Source organism: Pseudophryne corroboree, chromosome 4 (assembly GCF_028390025.1).
Source record: "Pseudophryne corroboree isolate aPseCor3 chromosome 4, aPseCor3.hap2, whole genome shotgun sequence".
In the NCBI taxonomy this organism is placed as follows: Eukaryota; Metazoa; Chordata; class Amphibia; order Anura; family Myobatrachidae; genus Pseudophryne; species Pseudophryne corroboree.
In genome coordinates, this window is record NC_086447.1 from 33849845 (window position 1) to 33868609 (window position 18765).

General features: G+C 51.3%; 1 protein-coding gene across 1 annotated transcript in view; it reads left to right on the plus strand.

Annotated features, from left to right (window-relative positions):
- HADHB (hydroxyacyl-CoA dehydrogenase trifunctional multienzyme complex subunit beta) overlaps window positions 1-18765 on the plus strand; it is a 65282-nt gene that overhangs the window by 10263 nt on the left and 36254 nt on the right. Inside the window, exons 2-9 of the mRNA XM_063914970.1 lie at window positions 8098-8160; window positions 8687-8728; window positions 10620-10719; window positions 10860-10904; window positions 12398-12497; window positions 12742-12829; window positions 12970-13157; window positions 13317-13497. Of these exons, the coding sequence (XP_063771040.1) occupies window positions 8106-8160; window positions 8687-8728; window positions 10620-10719; window positions 10860-10904; window positions 12398-12497; window positions 12742-12829; window positions 12970-13157; window positions 13317-13497 (799 nt within the window). The 5' untranslated portion in view covers window positions 8098-8105. The remainder of the gene's footprint in view (window positions 1-8097; window positions 8161-8686; window positions 8729-10619; window positions 10720-10859; window positions 10905-12397; window positions 12498-12741; window positions 12830-12969; window positions 13158-13316; window positions 13498-18765) is intronic.

Genomic DNA, 18765 nt, shown 5'->3' on the forward strand with positions numbered 1-18765 from the left:
CAACTAGGTTAATTCCTACATTTCCTGCAAACAGGAGTGTATATGGGTCTCAAATTGGGGTCCATTAAGGTTCAAATTTCGACCGGTCGATTTTCTTCCAGAAAGAAATTGGCTTCAGTTCCTGAAGTCCAGAAGTTGTTAAGGGAGTACTGCATATACAACCCCCTTTTGATGTCTCCAGTGGCACTGGGCGTTCTCAACGTAGTTTGGGATTCCTAAAATCACATTGGTTTAAACAACTCAAATCTGTGGATTTGATATATCTCACATGGAAAGCGACCATGCTGTTGGTCCTGGCCTCGGCCAGGCGAGTGTCAGAATTGGCGGCTTTATCTCACAAAGCCATATCTGATTGTCCATTCGGACAGAGCAAAGCTGTGGACTCGTCCCCAGTTTCTCCCTAAGGTGGTGTCAGCGTTTCACCTGAACCAGCTTATTGTGGTACCTGCGGCTACTAGGGACTTGGAGGATTCCAAGTTGCTGGATGTTGTCAGGGCCCTGAAAATATAGTTTCCAGGTCGGCTGGAGTCAGGAAATCTGACTTGCTGTTTATCCTGTATGCACCCAACAAGCTGGGTGCTCCTGCTTCTAAGCAGACTATTGCTCGTTGGATTTGTAGTACAATTCAGCTTGCACATTCTGTGGCAGGCTTGCCACAGCAAAAAATATGTAAATGCCCATTCCACAAGGAAGGTGGGCTCATCTTGGGCGGCTGCCCGAGGGGTCTCGGCATTACAACTCTGCCGAGCAGCTACGTGGTCGGGGGAGAACACGTTTGTAAAATTCTACAAATTTGATACCCTGGCAAAAAGAGGACCTGGAGTTCTCTCATTCGGTGCTGCAGAGTCATCCGCACTCTCCCGCCCGTTTGGGAGCTTTGGTATAATCCCCATGGTCCTTTCAGGAACCCCAGCATCCACTAGGACGATAGAGAAAATAAGAATTTACTTACCGATAATTCTATTTCTCGGAGTCCGTAGTGGATGCTGGGCGCCCATCCCAAGTGCGGATTATTCTGCAATACTTGTACATAGTTATTGTTACAAAAATCGGGTTATTGTTGTAGGAAGCCGTCTTTCAGAGGCTCCTTTTGTTATCATACTGTTAACTGGGTTTAGATCACAAGTTGTACGGTGTGATTGGTGTGGCTGGTATGAGTCTTACCCGGGATTCAAAATTCCTCCCTTATTGTGTACGCTCGTCCGGGCACAGTACCTAACTGGAGTCTGGAGGAGGGTCATGGGGGGAGGAGCCAGTGCACACCACCTGATCGGAAAAGCTTTACTTTTGTGCCCTGTCTCCTGCGGAGCCGCTATTCCCCATGGTCCTTTCAGGAACCCCAGCATCCACTACGGACTCCGAGAAATAGAATTATCGGTAAGTAAATTCTTATTTTATATACCCCCTATTTCTCTAACGTCCTAGTGGATGCTGGGGACTCCGTCAGGACCATGGGGAATAGCGGCTCCGCAGGAGACAGGGCACAAAAAGTAAGCTTTTAGGATCACATGGTGTGTACTGGCTCCTCCCCCCTATGACCCTCCTCCAAGCCTCAGTTAGGTTTTTGTGCCCGTCCGAGCAGGGTGCAATCTAGGTGGCTCTCTTAAAGAGTTGCTTAGAAAAAGTTTTTAGGTTCTTTATTTTCAGTGAGTCCTGATGGCAACAGGCTCACTGCTACGAGGGACTTAGGGGAGAGAAGTGAACTCACCTGCGTGCAGGATGGATTGGCTTCTTAGGCTACTGGACACCATTAGCTCCAGAGGGAGTCGGAACACAGGTCTCGCCCTGGGGTTCGTCCCGGAGCCGCGCCGCCGACCCCCCTTGCAGATGCTGAAGATTGAAGAGGTCCGGAACCAGGCGGCAGAAGACTTTCAGTCTTCATCAGGTAGCGCACAGCACTGCAGCTGTGCGCCATTGTTGTCAGCACACTTCACACAGCGGTCACGGAGGGTGCAGGGCGCGGGGGGGGGGCGCCCTGGGCAGCAATGTATAATACCTGTATGGCGAAAAATACATCACATATAGCCCTTGAGGCTATATGGATGTATTTAACCCCTGCCAGATATCACAAACTCCGGAGAAGAAGCCTGCCGAAAAGGGGGCGGGGCCTATTCTCCTCAGCACACAGCGCCATTTTCCCTCACAGAAATGCTGGTGGGAAGGCTCCCATGCTCTCCCCTGCACTGCACTACAGAAACAGGGTTAAAACAGAGAGGGGGGGCACTGATTTGGCGATATGAATATATATTAAATGCTATAAGGGAGGAACACTTATATAAAGGTTGTCCCTGTATAATTATAGCGTTTTGGTGTGTGCTGGCAAACTCTCCCTCTGTCTCCCCAAAGGGCTAGTGGGTCCTGTCCTCTATCAGAGCATTCCCTATGTGTGTGCTGTATGTCGGTACGTGTGTGTCGACATGTATGAGGAAAATGTTGGTGAGGAGGCGGAGCAAATTGCCTGTAATGGTGATGTCACTCTCTAGGGAGTCGACACCGGAATGGATGGCTTATTTATGGAATTACGTGATAATGTTAACACGCTGCAAGCCGGTTGACGACATGAGACGGCCGGCGATCAAATTAGTACCTGTCCAGGCGTCTCAAACACCGTCAGGGGCTGTAAAACGCCCATTTACCTCAGTTGGTCGACACAGACACGGACACTGATTTCAGTGTCGACGGTGAAGAAACAAACGTATTTTCCTTTAGGGCCACACGTTAAGGGCAATGAAGGAGGTGTTACATATTTCTGATACTACAAGTACCACAAAAAAGGGTATTATGTGGGATGTGAAAAAACTACCTGTAGTTTTTCCTGAATCAGATAAATTAAATGAAGTGTGTGATGATGCGTGGGTTTCCCCCGATAGAAAAGTATTGGCGGTATACCCTTTCCCGCCAGAAGTTAGGGCGCGTTGGGAAACACCCCTTAGGGTGGATAAGGCGCTCACATGCTTATCAGAACAAGTGGCGGTACCATCTACAGATAGGGCCGTACTTAAGGAGCCAGCTGATAGGAGGCTGGAAAATATCCTAAAAAGTATACACACACATGCTGGTGTTATACTGCGACCAGCGATCGCCTCAGCCTGGATGTGCAGAGCTGAGGTGGCTTGGTCGGATTCCCTGACTAAAAATATTGATACCCTTGACAGGGACAGTATTTTATTGACTATAGAGCATTTAAAGGATGCATTTCTATATATACGAGATGCGCAGAGGGATATTTGCACTCTGGCATCAAGAGTAAATGCGATGTCCATATCTGCAAGAAGATGTTTATGGACACGACAGTGGTCAGGTGATGCAGATTCCAAACGGCACAAAGATGTATTGCCGTATAAAGGGGAGGAGTTATTTGGGGTCGGTCCATGGGACCTGGTGGCCACGGCAACTGCTGGAAAATCCACCGTTTTTTACCCTAAGTCACATCTCTGCAGAAAAAGACACCGTCTTTTCAGCCTCAGTCCTTTCGTCCCTATAAGAGTCATATCTGCCCAGGGATAGAGGAAAGGGAAGAAGACTGCAGCAGGCAGCCCATTCCCAGGAACAGAAGCCCTCCACCGCTTCTACCAAGTTCTCAGCATGACGCTAGGACCGTACAGGACCCCTGGATCCTACAAGTAGTATCCAAGGGGTACAGATTGGAATGTCGAGACGTTTCCCCCTCGCAGGTTCCTGTAGTCTGCTGTACCAATGTCTCCCTCCGACAGGGAGGCAGTATTGAAAACAATTCACAAGCTGTATTCCCAGCAGGTGATAATAAAATTACCCCTCCTACAACAGGGAAAGGGGTTTTATTCCACACTATATTGTGGTACTGAAGCCAGAAGGCTAGGTGAGACCTATTCTAAATCTGAAATATTTGAACACTTACAAAGGTTCAAATCCAGATGGAGTCACTCAGAGCAGTGATAGCGAACCGGGAAGAAGGGGACTATATGGTGTCCCGGGACATCAGGGATGCTTACCTCCATGTCCCAAAATTTGCCTTTCTCACCAAGGGTATCTCAGGTTCGTGGTACAAAACTGTCACTATCAGTTTCAGACGATGCCGTTGGATTGTCCAAGGCACCCCGGGTCCTTACCAAGGTAATGACCGAAATGAGGATTCGTCTTCAAAGAAAATGGACGACCTCCTGATAAGAACAAGGTCCAGAGAACAGTTGGAGGTCGGAGTAGCACTATCTCAAGTAGTTCTACGACAACACGGGTGGATTCTAAATATTCCAAAACCGCAGTTGTTCCGACGACACGTCTGCTGGTCCTAGGGATGATTCTGGACACAGTCCAGAAAAAGGTGTTTCTCCCAGAGGAGAAAGCCAGGGAGTTATCCGAGCTAATCGGGATCCTCCTAAAACCAGGAAAAGTGTCAGTGCATCATTGCACAAGAGTCCTGGTAAAAATGGTGGCTTATTACGAAGCGATTCCATTCGGCAGATTTCACGCAAGAACTCTTCAGTGGGATCTGCTGGACAAATGGTCCGGATCGCATCTTCAGATGCATCAGCGGATAACCCTATATCCAAGGACAAGGGTGTCTCTCCTGTGGTGATTACAGAGTGCTCATCTTCTAGAGGGCCGTAGATTCGGCATTCAGGATTGGATGCTGGTGACCATGGAGGCCAGCCTGAGAGGCTGGGGAGCAGTCACACAGGGAAAAAATTTCCAGGGAGTGTGATCAAGTCTGGAGAATTCTCTCCACATAAATATACTGGAGCTAAGAGCAAATTTATAATGCTCTAAACTTAGCAAGACCTCTGCTTCAAGGTCAGCCGGTATTGATCCAGTGGGATAACATCACGGCAGTCGCCCACGTAAACAGAAAGGGCGGCACAAGAAGCAGGAGGGCAGTGGCAAAACTGCAAGGATTTTTCGCTAGGCGGAAAATCATGTGATAGCACTGTCAGCAGTGTTCATTCCGGGAGTGGACGACTGGGAAGCAGACTTCCTCAGCAGGCACGACTTCCACCCGGGAGAGTGGGAACTTCATCGGGAAGTTTTCCGCATGATTGTGAACCGTTGGGAAAGACCAAAGGTGGACATGATGGCGTCCCGCCCGAACAAAAAACGGGACAGGTATTGCGCCAGGTCACGAGACCTTCAGGCGATAGCTGTGGATGTCCTGGTAACACCGTGGGTGTAACAGTCGGTGTATGTGTTCCCTCCTCTGCTTCTCATAACCAAGGTATTGAGAATTATAAGACGTAGAGGAGTAAGAACTATACTCGTGGCTCCGGATTGGCCAAGAGGGACTTGGTACCCGGAACTTCAAGAGATGCTCATAGAGGACTAATGGCCTCAGGAGCTAAGAAGGGACTTGCTTCAGCAAGTACCATGTCTGTTCCAAGACTTACCGCGGCTGCGTTTGACGGCATGGCGGTTGAACGCCGGATTCTAAGGGAAAAGGCATTCCGGAAGAGGTCATACCTACCCTGGTCAAAGCCAGGAAGGAGGTGACCGCACAACGTTATCACCACATGTGGTGAAAATATGTTGCGTGGGTGAGGCCAGGAAGGCCCCACGAAGAAATTTCAACTAGGTCGATTTCTGCACTTCCTGAAAACAGGAGTGTCTATGAGCCTCAAATTGGGGTCCATTAAGGTTCAAGTTTCGGCCCTGTAGATTTTCTTCCAGAAAGAATTGGCTTCAGTTCCTGAAGTCCAGACATTTGTCAAGGGAGTATTGCATATACAGCCCCTTTTGTGCCTCCAGTGGCACCGTGGGATCTCAAAGTAGTGTTGGGATTCCTCAAATCATATTGGTTTGAACCGCTCAAATCTGTGGATTTGAAATATCTCACATGGAAAGTGACCATGCTGTTGGCCCTGGCCTCGGCCAGGCGATTGTCAGAATTGGCGGCTTTGTCTTACAAAAGCCCATATTTGATTTTCCATTCGGACGGGGCAGAACTGGGACTCGTCCCCAGTTTCTTCCTAAGGTGGTGTCAGCGTTTCACCTGAAACAACCTATTGTGGTGCCTGCGGCTACTAGGGACTTGGAGGACTCCAAGTTGCTAGACGTTGTCAGGGCCCTGAAAATAAATAAATATATATATATATAATATATATATAATTCCAGGACGGCTGGAGTCAGAAAGTCTGGCTTGCTGTTTATATTGTATGCACCCGAAAAGCTGGGTGCTCCTGCTTCTAAGCAGACTATTGCTCGTTGGATTTGTAGTACAATTCAACTTGCACATTCTGTGGCAGGCCTGCCACAGCCAAAATCTGTAAATGCCCATTCCACAAGGAAGGTGGGCTCATCTTGGGCGGCTGCCCGAGGGGTCTCGGCTTTACAACTTTGCCGAGCAGCTACGTGGTCAGGCGGGAACACGTTTGTAAAATTCTACAAATTTGATACCCTGGCTGAGGAGGACCTGGAGTTCTCTCATTCGGTGCTGCAGAGTCATCCGCACTCTCCCGCCCGTTTGGGAGCTTTGGTATAATCCCCATGGTCCTGACGGAGTCCCCAGCATCCACTAGGACGTTAGAGAAAATAAGATTTTACTTACCGATAAATCTATTTCTCATAGTCCGTAGTGGATGCTGGGCGCCCATCCCAAGTGCGGATTGTCTGCATTACTTGTACATAATTATTGTTACAAAAATCGGGTTATTATTGTTGTGGGCCATCTTTTCAGAGGCTCCTTCGTTGTTATCATACTGTTAACTGGGTTCAAATCACAGGTTGTACGGTGTGATTGGTGTGGCTGGTATGAGTCTTACCCGGGATTCAAGATCCTTCCTTATTGTGTACGCTCGTCCGGGCACAGTACCTAACTGAGGCTTGGAGGAGGGTCATAGGGGGAGGAGCCAGTACACACCATGTGATCCTAAAAGCTTACTTTTTGTGCCCTGTCTCCTGCGGAGCCGCTATTCCCCATGGTCCTGACGGAGTCCCCAGCATCCACTACGGACTATGAGAAATAGATTTATCGGTAAGTAAAATCTTATTATGTTGTGCAAAGCTTCACAGGCTGTTTCATCGCTTGCAGCGAGAGATTACACGCTGTGTTCCTGGCAGGGAGAGACGCAGGCGCACACTCTAATCACTCGTATAACTTCTAGAGTAAATGCTAGAACATGGAGTAGTGGGGCATATTTGGCCGAAACTTGTGAGCCCATCCCCCACGTCAAGGTGAGAGCCGTCAGATGGGTCCCTAACACCCCTAATGCTAACACAGTGGGTGGAATTCAATTGTTTAAAAAGTCGGTTGGGTGTCTTTTTTCCTGTCTATTACCCAACTGATTTTTCAAACAATTGAATTTCCCCCAGTATGTCTTACCATAAAAGTTCCCCCTAATGTTACCATAATAGCGCCCCCTAATGTGTAGACGGCAGTGCAGGAACTTGTGCGGAGTAAAAACACCTAAGGATATATGGGTGGGGTGCTGCTGCCAAGCAGGAGTACACTAGCTACAAGTGTACTTTATGTACACAAATACCAGGGAAAGGGGGAGGGGCTGGACCACACACCCTAACAGGTGCTAGTATGCTGAGACTTGTAGTGCCAAGCAGGAAAAAGACACTCTAGGCACTGAAGGGGTGACTGAGAGAATTAGCTCTCATCTAAAGTGGCCAGGAGCGAATTCAATTGTTTTGGGCGACCACCCTCCGAGGCAGCGCCCCCCTGAGGTACGAGCAGAAATCTGCTGGAAGTAGGGCTTTGGGGCTGGTCGCACGTTAGCCACAGCACGCCCGTCACTTAGCGCAGGAGACGCTGCTTAACGCGGCTGGTCGCACAAACTATTGCATTATCTCCTGGCCTCACTGATAGAAATCACCATGTTATCTGCTATGACTTACTTCACACACACACTTACTATAGGGCTCGTCTCATCTGCAGCAAATTATCCTACCAGTATGCCTTTGGCGTGTGGAGGACTAACGCCGTCTTCTGATCCTCCGGCCGCTGACATCTGCTGAGCGTGTGATGTCACAGCCACGCTCCCAGTCTGATAGGAGCATGGGACTGTGCAGTGCCTGAGTGGGAGAGAGGCTGGGGGGTTATGGGGGCACTGTCTGTATGAGACCCAACATGACCAGAAACTATAGAGCGTAGCAATGATGTAATAATTCTTCCTCTTCCTGCAGGATACAAGATGGCCTTAATGTTAAGACAGAGTGTCAGAAGCCTCCCCACCGCATCCAGCTTCTGTAAGTACCGCTCTCTGTGGCTACAAGCTCTCTGTATATGCTTTCCTGCTGCAGTGACTGAACCTTGCTCACCTATGCAATAAACTACAAGATGCCGCCCCCCACCCACCACACTCACCGTTACAGGGGGCATTGTAGACCCAACATGTACCATGCCCTGGTGAGGTAACAGCTGGCCCTCTAGTGACCCCTTTCCTGTGACTACACATCGCTGCAACATTGGGTGACAGGGTTGGGTTCCCTGTATGATTATCAGATGACATTAGGTGTTTTATGTTCCCATCAGACTGCCACTGATAGCTTTTCATCAGTCCTTATAACAGTGAGCTAAGGGGGGCTACTAGAATGAGTCAGCAGCGCGGCTCCAGAGTGAGGACCCCGGCGTGTAACATTCCTTATTAGTCTGGCTGAGGGTTTGTGCCACGCCCCTGTATGTTCCCCTAACACTCCCTAGACATGTCACACATTGTGCAAGCGTTCAGGTTACAGATGTACAGCTAACCCTCTCCCTTATCTCTCCTCTCAGCCATCAGGTCTATAAGCTGCTCCTCTCACCTCCAGTCTCCAGGTAATCTCCTTTAATGTTTAATTCCGTTCACTAGCCTGTAGTCCCGCTTCTACTCCACCTGCTGTCCCTGCTGTATAGCATAGAACCCAGGTACACGCGTTCCGTGTCCCCGTTTTACAGCTGTTCTGTGACGCAGCATGAGCCACACTGCATGTGGAACATGGTGCCAATACTCTGAGCACCTGGCCGTTACCCAGCATAGTTCCAGGTAGCTGAGAACCCTCTTATTCTATAACACGCTGCCGAACTCTACACTAAGGCGCTGTCTCACCCTTACAGCTCATAGACGCCTCTCTCTGCCTCCAGCCCACAATCACGCTCTATATCTGAGCGATGTGCGGCGTATGGAGACTGTTCTGCACTGAGCTCCTCATTTTCCCAGCCCAGCGTATGGCGACTGTCCTGCACTGAGCGCCTCATTTTCCCAGCCCAGCGTATGGCGACTGTCCTGCCCTGTGCGCCTCATTCTCCCAGCCCAGCATATGGTTACTGTCCTGCACTGAACGCCTCATTCTCCCAGCCCAGCGTATGGTGACTGTCCTGCACTGAGCGCCTCATTCTCCCAGCCCAGCATATGGTTACTGTCCTGCACTGAACGCCTCATTCTCCCAGCCCAGTGTATGGCGACTGTCCTGCACTGAGCTCCTCATTCTCCCAGCCCAGCGTATGGCGACTGTCCTGCCCTGTGCGCCTCATTCTCCCAGCCCAGCATATGGTTACTGTCCTGCACTGAACGCCTCATTCTCCCAGCCCAGTGTATGGCGACTGTCCTGCACTGAGCTCCTCATTCTCCCAGCCCAGCGTATGGCGACTGTCCTGCACTGAGCTCCCCATTCTCCCAGCCCAGCGTATGGAGACTGTCCTGCACTGAGCGCCTCATTTTCCCAGCCCAGCGTATGGCGACTGTCCTGCCCTGTGCGCCTCATTCTCCCAGCCCAGCATATGGTTACTGTCCTGCACTGAACGCCTCATTCTCCCAGCCCAGTGTATGGCGACTGTCCTGCACTGAGCTCCTCATTCTCCCAGCCCAGCGTATGGCGACTGTCCTGCACTGAGCTCCCCATTCTCCCAGCCCAGCGTATGGCGACTGTCCTGCACTGAGCGCCTCATTCTCCCAGCCCAGCGTATGGCGACTGTCCTGCACTGAGCGCCTCATTCTCCCAGCCCGGCGTATGGCGACTGTCCTGCACTGAGCGCCTCATTCTCCCAGCCCAGCATATGGTTACTGTCCTGCACTGAACGCCTCATTCTCCCAGCCCAGTGTATGGCGACTGTCCTGCACTGAGCTCCTCATTCTCCCAGCCCAGCGTATGGCGACTGTCCTGCACTGAGCTCCTCATTCTCCCAGCCCAGCGTATGGCGACTGTCCTGCACTGAGCTCCCCATTCTCCCAGCCCAGCGTATGGCGACTGTCCTGCACTGAGCGCCTCATTCTCCCAGCCCAGCGTATGGCGACTGTCCTGCACTGAGCGCCTCATTCTCCCAGCCCGGCGTATGGCGACTGTCCTGCACTGAGCGCCTCATTCTCCCAGCCCAGCGTATGGCGACTGTCCTGCACTGAGCGCCTCATTCTCCCAGCCCAGCGTATGGCGACTGTCCTGCACTGAGCGCCTCATTCTCCCAGCCCAGCGTATGGTCACTGTCCTGCACTGAACGCCTCATTCTCCCAGCCCAGCGTATGGTCACTGTCCTGCACTGAGCGCCTCATTATCTCACCTGCTCCCATCCGCATATGCAGTATGTAGTGTTTGTAGGTGACTGTTTCTGTAGCCTGTGTAGAGATCTGCAGGCTGATACGCTGTATGATGCGTTACACGCTGTATGATGCATTATACGCTGGACGTGTCTCCTGCAGCACACTCATTGCTGTGCATTATATTTCACATTCCAGCTGTCCAGGCAAAGAGTAAGAAGACTCTATCCAAGCCGGGTGTTAAGAATGTTGTGGTGGTGGATGGCGTCCGCACCCCTTTCCTGCTGTCAGGAACCACGTGAGCCCTGATTTTATATTTTACCATCAGATGCATTGTGTGACACAATGATATATACACTCCTATTGTGTGTTTTGCGTGCAGGGGGCGTGCACTGTTCTCCGTCGTATTGGTAATAACAACCTGATTTCATCTTGCAGATATTCCGATCTGATGCCCCATGACTTGGCCAGGACAGCGCTGCAGTAAGTGGTTTGTATTAAAGTGCCCACTATCCTTATGCCCCGCCCCTTCCTGTTTTAATACAGCCATTGTTTCTCAGTGCTTTCCCTATATTCTCGCCACCCCTGTGTACTCCTTCCCCCCATTGGCCACCACCACTGTGTGTACTCTTTACCCTGGTGGACACCCTGTCTGCACTCCCCCTCCCCCCCACCCCCCAATGCTGTACTAATTCCCTGACACTGGGTTCAATTCAATTCGGCAACTTATGAATAGTGCCGGGAATTAGCTCCCAACGCTATTCAATTCAGCTGCTAGTTACCCGCAATTGTCGGGAATTCTTCTCTCATCCCCGGGGGATGAGAGAAGAAACCCGACAAAAGTGCTGCCTCGCGCCGGGGAGTTAAGTCAGAGAATGCCCGTTCTCCCGACAATTCAACCTGTTTAGTCGGCGAGAACGAGACATCACCGACTTAACTGGAGCTGAATTGAATAGCGTCGGGAGCTAATTCCCGGCGCTATTCATAAGTTGCCGAATTGAATTGACCCCACTGTACTTCAGTGATTTTCAACCTTTTTTTTTACTCGCGTCGCACCGAACAATATTTTAAAATTGCCAAGGCACACCATCAGTTCCCCACAGAAAAAAACAAAACACACACATTGGCCCTAACAGTAAAAAAAAAAAAATCCACACATACATTGGCCTACACAGAAAAAACAATCACATTGCTCCCTACATAAATCATATTGTTCCACACATGAATTATTCACATTGTTCCCCCCCATAAATCCTTATTCTCCCACATAAATCCTATTGTTCCCCACAGGAGAAATAAAAGAACAAATATTAGCCCCCACCGGTCAGCTGTCCTCCTTCCTGTCCCTCAGTGGCGGGGGTTGTTCATAGTGGAGTGCTGCGAATACTGAGCAGCGGGCAGGTGTGGATGTGGGTGGGAAAAGAAAGCTGTGTATGCAGGCGGATGGGCTGGCTGGGTGGTGAGATGCGGCAGCTGTGACCTATGATATCACACCGCCGCATCTTCAAGGCATAGGTCACGGCTGGAGCACGACTAATCCTCTAAGAAGAGCCCGGGCCAACAGTTCACTCTGAAGGTGCAGGAAGCTGCTCTGGTTCCGCGGCACACCTTGCAACTGGTCGCGGCACACTGGTTGAAAAAGCCTGCTGTACTTCTTTCACCACCCCTGTGTACTCCTTCCCCCTCTGCCCACTACTGCTTTCCATACTCCTTTCCCCACCACTGATGCTATCTATACAGCTGCCCGTCACCGCTGTCTTTACTCCTCCCCCGGCATCCCACCTGCTAAAAACCGCCGCTCTCTGCTCCCCTTCCCCCTTGTTGACCACTGCCGCTGTCTGCCCCCCCTTCCCTGCCACCTTCCCCTGCTGCATGTCAGAGAGTGAGCAGTAAAATCTATAGGCTCACTGGGAATTATATAACATTAATATGTCCTCTATTGTCCTGTAACTGTTGTGTTCTGTGTATGTGATCAGGGGATTGCTGCATCGCACCAACATCCAGAGAGAGCTGGTAGATTACATCGTGTACGGCACCGTTATCCAGGAAGTGAAGACCAGCAATGTGGCTCGGGAGGTGGGTGCTCTCTCTCACTCTCCCAAGTGATGTTCACCCGATTGCTACCATAACACTGATCCATGATCACAGACTCTCTGTGCGCACACTGGCAGGAATTACTGTAGAGCAGCGTTGCACAGCTATAGGCTGCGGAGGAAACCTGTGATGAGTGTGGCGGTTACTTGCCAGGAAATGCGCACATATTTGACGTATCGGAATGTAACAGACACTTTGTTGTGTGCTTTGTCCCCGTCCTCTGCAGGCTGCTCTCGGGGCCGGTTTCTCTGATAGAACCCCAGCTCACACAGTCACCATGGCCTGTATCTCCTCCAACCAAGCCATGACCACAGGTGAGTGTCACCGAGCAAGCCTCGCTATGTACAAGTCATTAGGGGTGGAGCCTAAATGTATTTCCCATAAATCACTGCTCCCATCAGACTGCCGCTTCTTATACCGGCTCTACCTCACCTCTCTGGGGTCTTTCCTGCAGCCTTCGGTCTGATTGCGTCCGGTCAGTGTGACGTGGTGGTAGCCGGCGGTGTGGAGTTCATGTCTGATGTCCCAATTCGGCACAGCAGGAAGATGAGAAAGACGATGCTGAGTCTCAACAAGGCCAAGACCTTGGGGCAGAGACTGTCTGTGTTGTCCAGGATCCGCCCTGACTACTTGGCACCAGAGGTAAGGAGTGAGTAAGCTGTACAGTGCACCTGTGTGTCTGGTTTGCAGCCTCCTAATCCTCCACCAGTCTGCGGGTTCTCCGGCGTGAAGGAGGCTTGCTGCTCCATGACGTGCAGTAAGCCAATCGGAGTAACATTCGGAAATGTATTCTCTCTGCAGCTCCCGGCTGTGGCCGAATTCTCCACCAGCGAGACCATGGGTCACTCGGCAGACAGGCTGGCGGCGGCGTTCTCCGTCTCTCGGGTGGAGCAGGACGAGTATGCGCTTCGTTCACATTCCCTGGCCAAGAAAGCTCAGGACGCTGGTTTCCTGTCTGATGTCATCCCCTTTAAAGTGCCAGGTGACTGCCAGGCCTTGCATTGTGTCATTTGTGAGATGGTAACAGGGGTCATCCTATATTAATGTGTGCAATGGTCTATAATGCCTGACATGATTGCAGCACCCAGTAAGGCCAACGCCAGGCCAGGGCAAGACCTGATCCTGCTAATAGGCACACACCGCTACCGGTACAATGGCAGGACACCATGCCGGGAGCAAGACCAGCACTAGGCAGCTACACGGTCTGACACCAGTAACACACCGCTACCTGTACAATGGCAGGACACCATACCGGGAGCAAGACCAGCACTAGGCAGATACACGGTCTGACACCAGTAACACACCGCTACCTGTACAATGGCAGGACACCATGCCGGGAGCAAGACCAGCATTAGGCAGCTACACGGTCTGACACCAGTAACACACCGCTACCTGTACAATGGCAGGACACCATGCCGGGAGCAAGACCAGCATTAGGCAGCTACACGGTCTGACACCAGTAACACACCGCTACCTGTACAATGGCAGGACACCATACCGGGAGCAAGACCAGCACTAGGCAGATACACGGTCTGACACCAGTAACACACCGCTACCTGTACAATGGCAGGACACCATACCGGGAGCAAGACCAGCACTAGGCAGATACACGGTCTGACACCAGTAACACACCGCTACCTGTACAATGGCAGCACACCATGCCGGGAGCAAGGCCAGTACTAGGCAGCTACACGGTCTGACACCAGTAACACACCGCTACCTGTACAATGGCAGGACACCATGCCGGGAGCAAGACCAGCATTAGACAGATACACGGTCTGACACCAGTAACACACCGCTACCTGTACAATGGCAGGACACCATGCTGGGAGCAAGACCAGCACTAGACAGATACACGGTCTGACACCAGTAACACACCGCTACCTGTACAATGGCAGCACACCATGCCGGGAGCAAGACGAGCACTAGGCATCTACACGGTCTGACACCAGTAACACACCGCTACCTGTACAATGGCAGGACACCATGCCGGGAGCAAGACCAGCACTAGACAGATACACGGTCTGACACCAGTAACACACCGCTACCTGTACAATGGCAGCACACCATGCCGGGAGCAAGACCAGCACTAGGCAGCTACACGGTCTGACACCAGTAACACACCGCTACCTGTACAATGGCAGCACACCATGCCGGGAGCAAGACGAGCACTAGGCATCTACACGGTCTGACACCAGTAACACACCGCTACCTGTACAATGGCAGCACACCATGCCGGGAGCAAGACCAGCACTAGGCAGCTACACGGTCTGACACCAGTAACACACCGCTACCTGTACAATGGCAGGACACCATGCCGGGAGCAAGACCAGCACTAGACAGATACACGGTCTGACACCAGTAACACACCGCTACCTGTACAATGGCAGCACACCATGCCGGGAGCAAGGCCAGCACTAGGCAGCTACACGGTCTGACACCAGTAACACACCGCTACCTGTACAATGGCAGCACACCATGCCGGGAGCAAGACCAGCACTAGACAGATACACGGTCTGACACCAGTAACACACCGCTACCTGTACAATGGCAGCACACCATGCCGGGAGCAAGACCAGCACTAGGCAGATGCACGGTCTGACACCAGTAACACACCGCTACCTGTACAATGGCAGCACACCATGCCGGGAGCAAGACCAGCACTAGGCAGATACACGGTCTGACACCAGTAACACGCCGCTACCTGTACAATGGCAGGACACCATGCTGGGAGCAAGACCAGCACTAGACAGATACACGATCTGACACCAGTAACACGCCGCTACCTGTACAATGGCAGCACACCATGCCGGGAGCAAGACCAGCACTAGGCAGATACACGGTCTGACACCAGTAACACACCGCTACCTGTACAATGGCAGGACACCATGCCGGGAGCAAGACCAGCACTAGACAGATACACGGTCTGACACCAGTAACACACCGCTACCTGTACAATGGCAGGACACCATGCCGGGAGCAAGACCAGCACTAGACAGATACACGGTCTGACACCAGTAACACACCGCTACCTGTACAATGGCAGGACACCATGCCGGGAGCAAGACCAGCACTAGACAGATACACGGTCTGACACCAGTAACACACCGCTACCTGTACAATGGCAGCACACCATGCCGGGAGCAAGACCAGCACTAGACAGATACACGGTCTGACACCAGTAACACACCGCTACCTGTACAATGGCAGGACACCATGCCGGGAGCAAGACCAGCACTAGACAGATACACGGTCTGACACCAGTAACACACCGCTACCTGTACAATGGCAGCACACCATGCCGGGAGCAAGACCAGCATTAGGCAGCTACACGGTCTGACACCAGTAACACACCGCTACCGGTACAATGGCAGGACACCATGCCGGGAGCAAGATCAGCACTAGGCAGCTACAAGGTCTGACACCAGTAACACACCGCTGCCGGTACAATGGCAGCACACCATGCCGGGAGCAAGACCAGCACTAGACAGATACACGGTCTGACACCAGTAACACACCGCTACCGGTACAATGGCAGGACACCATGCCGGGAGCAAGACCAGCACTAGGCAGATACACGGTCTGACACCAGTAATGTCTCAGATTAACCCACATGCTGCTAGCAAATCACGTCAAGTCTTATGCTTCTCATCTGTTTGAATGTGTGTGATATAATGTATGTGTTTCTTGTCATTACCTATGTATATGAAGGAATTTATTGTGGATTAGAATAGAGTAGGATATTGCTTGTTTACCCACCAGTGCAATCTAGGTTCTCTGATCAATTAACATTTCAATCTGGTGACCAAATGTTCAGAGGCAGGCCTGTATCTTAATCAGACTAGTACTACTTTAGATTCAGTCTGGGGAGGCAGCTTGCATGGATATACCAAAGTGTGGATTAACGAAGGGTTCTATCTGAACAGTTAAAAAAAAAAACAGTTGAACAAACATTGAGGAACATCATGGAAAGGTCACTTAAAATGTAAACACATTATTCTAAAACCACATAACCCAATATTAACTCACAAACAACTACAGCATGTTTACCTTACTACTGTTTGTTATTTCAATTCATGGAATGCTAACCAAATTTAACACATTCTGCACTCGCCCTACAACTCGCCCCTCAGTACACATTACAGATCCTATTATCCACTCCCCTCTTCTAAACACTCATGAGCTTTATACTTACCTCTCTCCTATTATACCCCTTTTCTCTGACGTCCTAGTGGATGCTGGGAACTCCGTAAGGACCATGGGGAACAGACGGGCTCTAAGAATTAGGACTACTGGTGTGCACTGGCTCCTCCCTCTATGCCCCTCCTCCAGACCTCAGTTAGACTCTGTGCCCGGCTCGAGCTGGTTGCACACTAGGAGCTCTCCTGAGCTTCTAGTAAAGAAAGTATTTATTAGGTTTTTTATTTTCAGTGAGATCTGCTGGCAACAGACTCACTGCTACGAGGGACTTAGGGGAGAGAAGCTAACCTACCTGCTTGCAGCTAGCTTGGGCTTCTAGGCTACTGGACACCATTAGCTCCAGAGGGATCTAACACAGGCCCAGCCTCGGTCGTCCAGTCCCAGAGCCGCGCCGCCATCCCCCTTGCAGAGCCAGAAGCAAGAAGAACGTCCTGGAAATCGGCGGCTGAAGACTCCGGTCTTCATTAAGGTAGCGCACAGCACTGCAGCTGTGCGCCATTGCTCCCTATGCACACCACATACTCCGGTCACTGATGGGTGCTGGGGGCGGGGGGGGGGGGGGCGCCCTGGGCTGCAATTAGAGTACCTTAAATTGGCAAAACAACACATAATATAGTCTAATAAACTATATATGTGTAAAAATCCCCTGCCATAATATTAATAAAAGAGCGGGAGAAGCCCGCCGAAAAGGGGGGGGGGCTATCTCCCTCAGCACACTGGCGCCATTTCTCTGACGTCCTAGTGGATGCTGGGGACTCCGTAAGGACCATGGGGAATAGACGGCTCTGCAGGAGACTGGGCACATCTAAGAAAGATTTAGGACTATCTGGTGTGCACTGGCTCCTCCCCCTATGACCCTCCTCCAAGCCTCAGTTAGATTTCTGTGCCCGGCTGAGCTGGATGCACACTAGGGGCTCTCCTGAGCTCCTAGAAGAAAGTATAGTTTAGGTTTTTTATTTTCAGTGAGACCTGCTGGCAACAGGCTCACTGCAACGAGGGACTAAGGGGAGAAGAAGCGAACCTACCTAAGTGGTGGTAGCTTGGGCTTCTTAGGCTACTGGACACCATTAGCTCCAGAGGGATCGAACACAGGACCCGACCTCGTCGTCCGTTCCCGGAGCCGCGCCGCCGTCCCCCTTACAGAGCCAGAAACAAGAAGGTGGTCCGGAAAATCGGCGGCTGAAGACTTCTGTCTTCTCCAAGGTAGCGCACAGCACTGCAGCTGTGCGCCATTGCTCCTCATGCACACCACACACTGCGGTCACTGATGGGTGCAGGGCGCTGGGGGGGGGGGGGGGCGCCCTGAGCAGCAATAATAACACCTTGGCTGGCAAAACTAACACCATATATAGCCCCAGAGGCTATATAGGTGTATATTAACCCCTGCCAGAAACGATAAAATAGCGGGAGAGAGCCCGCCGAAAAAGGGGCGGAGCCAACTCCCTCAGCACACTGGCGCCATTATTCCCTCACAGCTTCGCTGGAAGGAAGCTCCCTGGCTCTCCCCTGCAGTCCTGCACTACAGAAAGGGTAAAAAAGAGAGGGGGGGCACAATTTAGGCGCAGTATATATTATAGGCAGCTATAGGGGAAAACACTCTGTATAGTGATATCCCTGTGTTATATAGCGCCCTGGTGTGTGCTGGCATACTCTCCCTCTGTCTCCCCAAAGGGCTTTGTGGGGTCCTGTCCTCTGTAAGAGCATTCCCTGTGTGTCTGCTGTGTGTCGGTACTGCTGTGTCGACATGTATGATGAGGATAATGATGTGGAGGCGGAGCAAATGCCTGTGAACGTGATGTCACCCCCTGCGGGGTCGACACCAGTGTGGATGGACTTATGGAAGGAATTACGTGACAGTGTCAGCTCCTTACATAAAAGGTTTGACGACATAGGACATCCGGCTGCTCAGCTTGTGCCTGTCCAAGCGTCTCAAATGTCATCAGGGGCTATAAAACGCCCGCTACCTCAGATGACAGAGACAGATGTCGACACGGATACCGACTCCAGTGTCGACGATGATGAGACGAGTGTACCCTCCAATAGATCCACC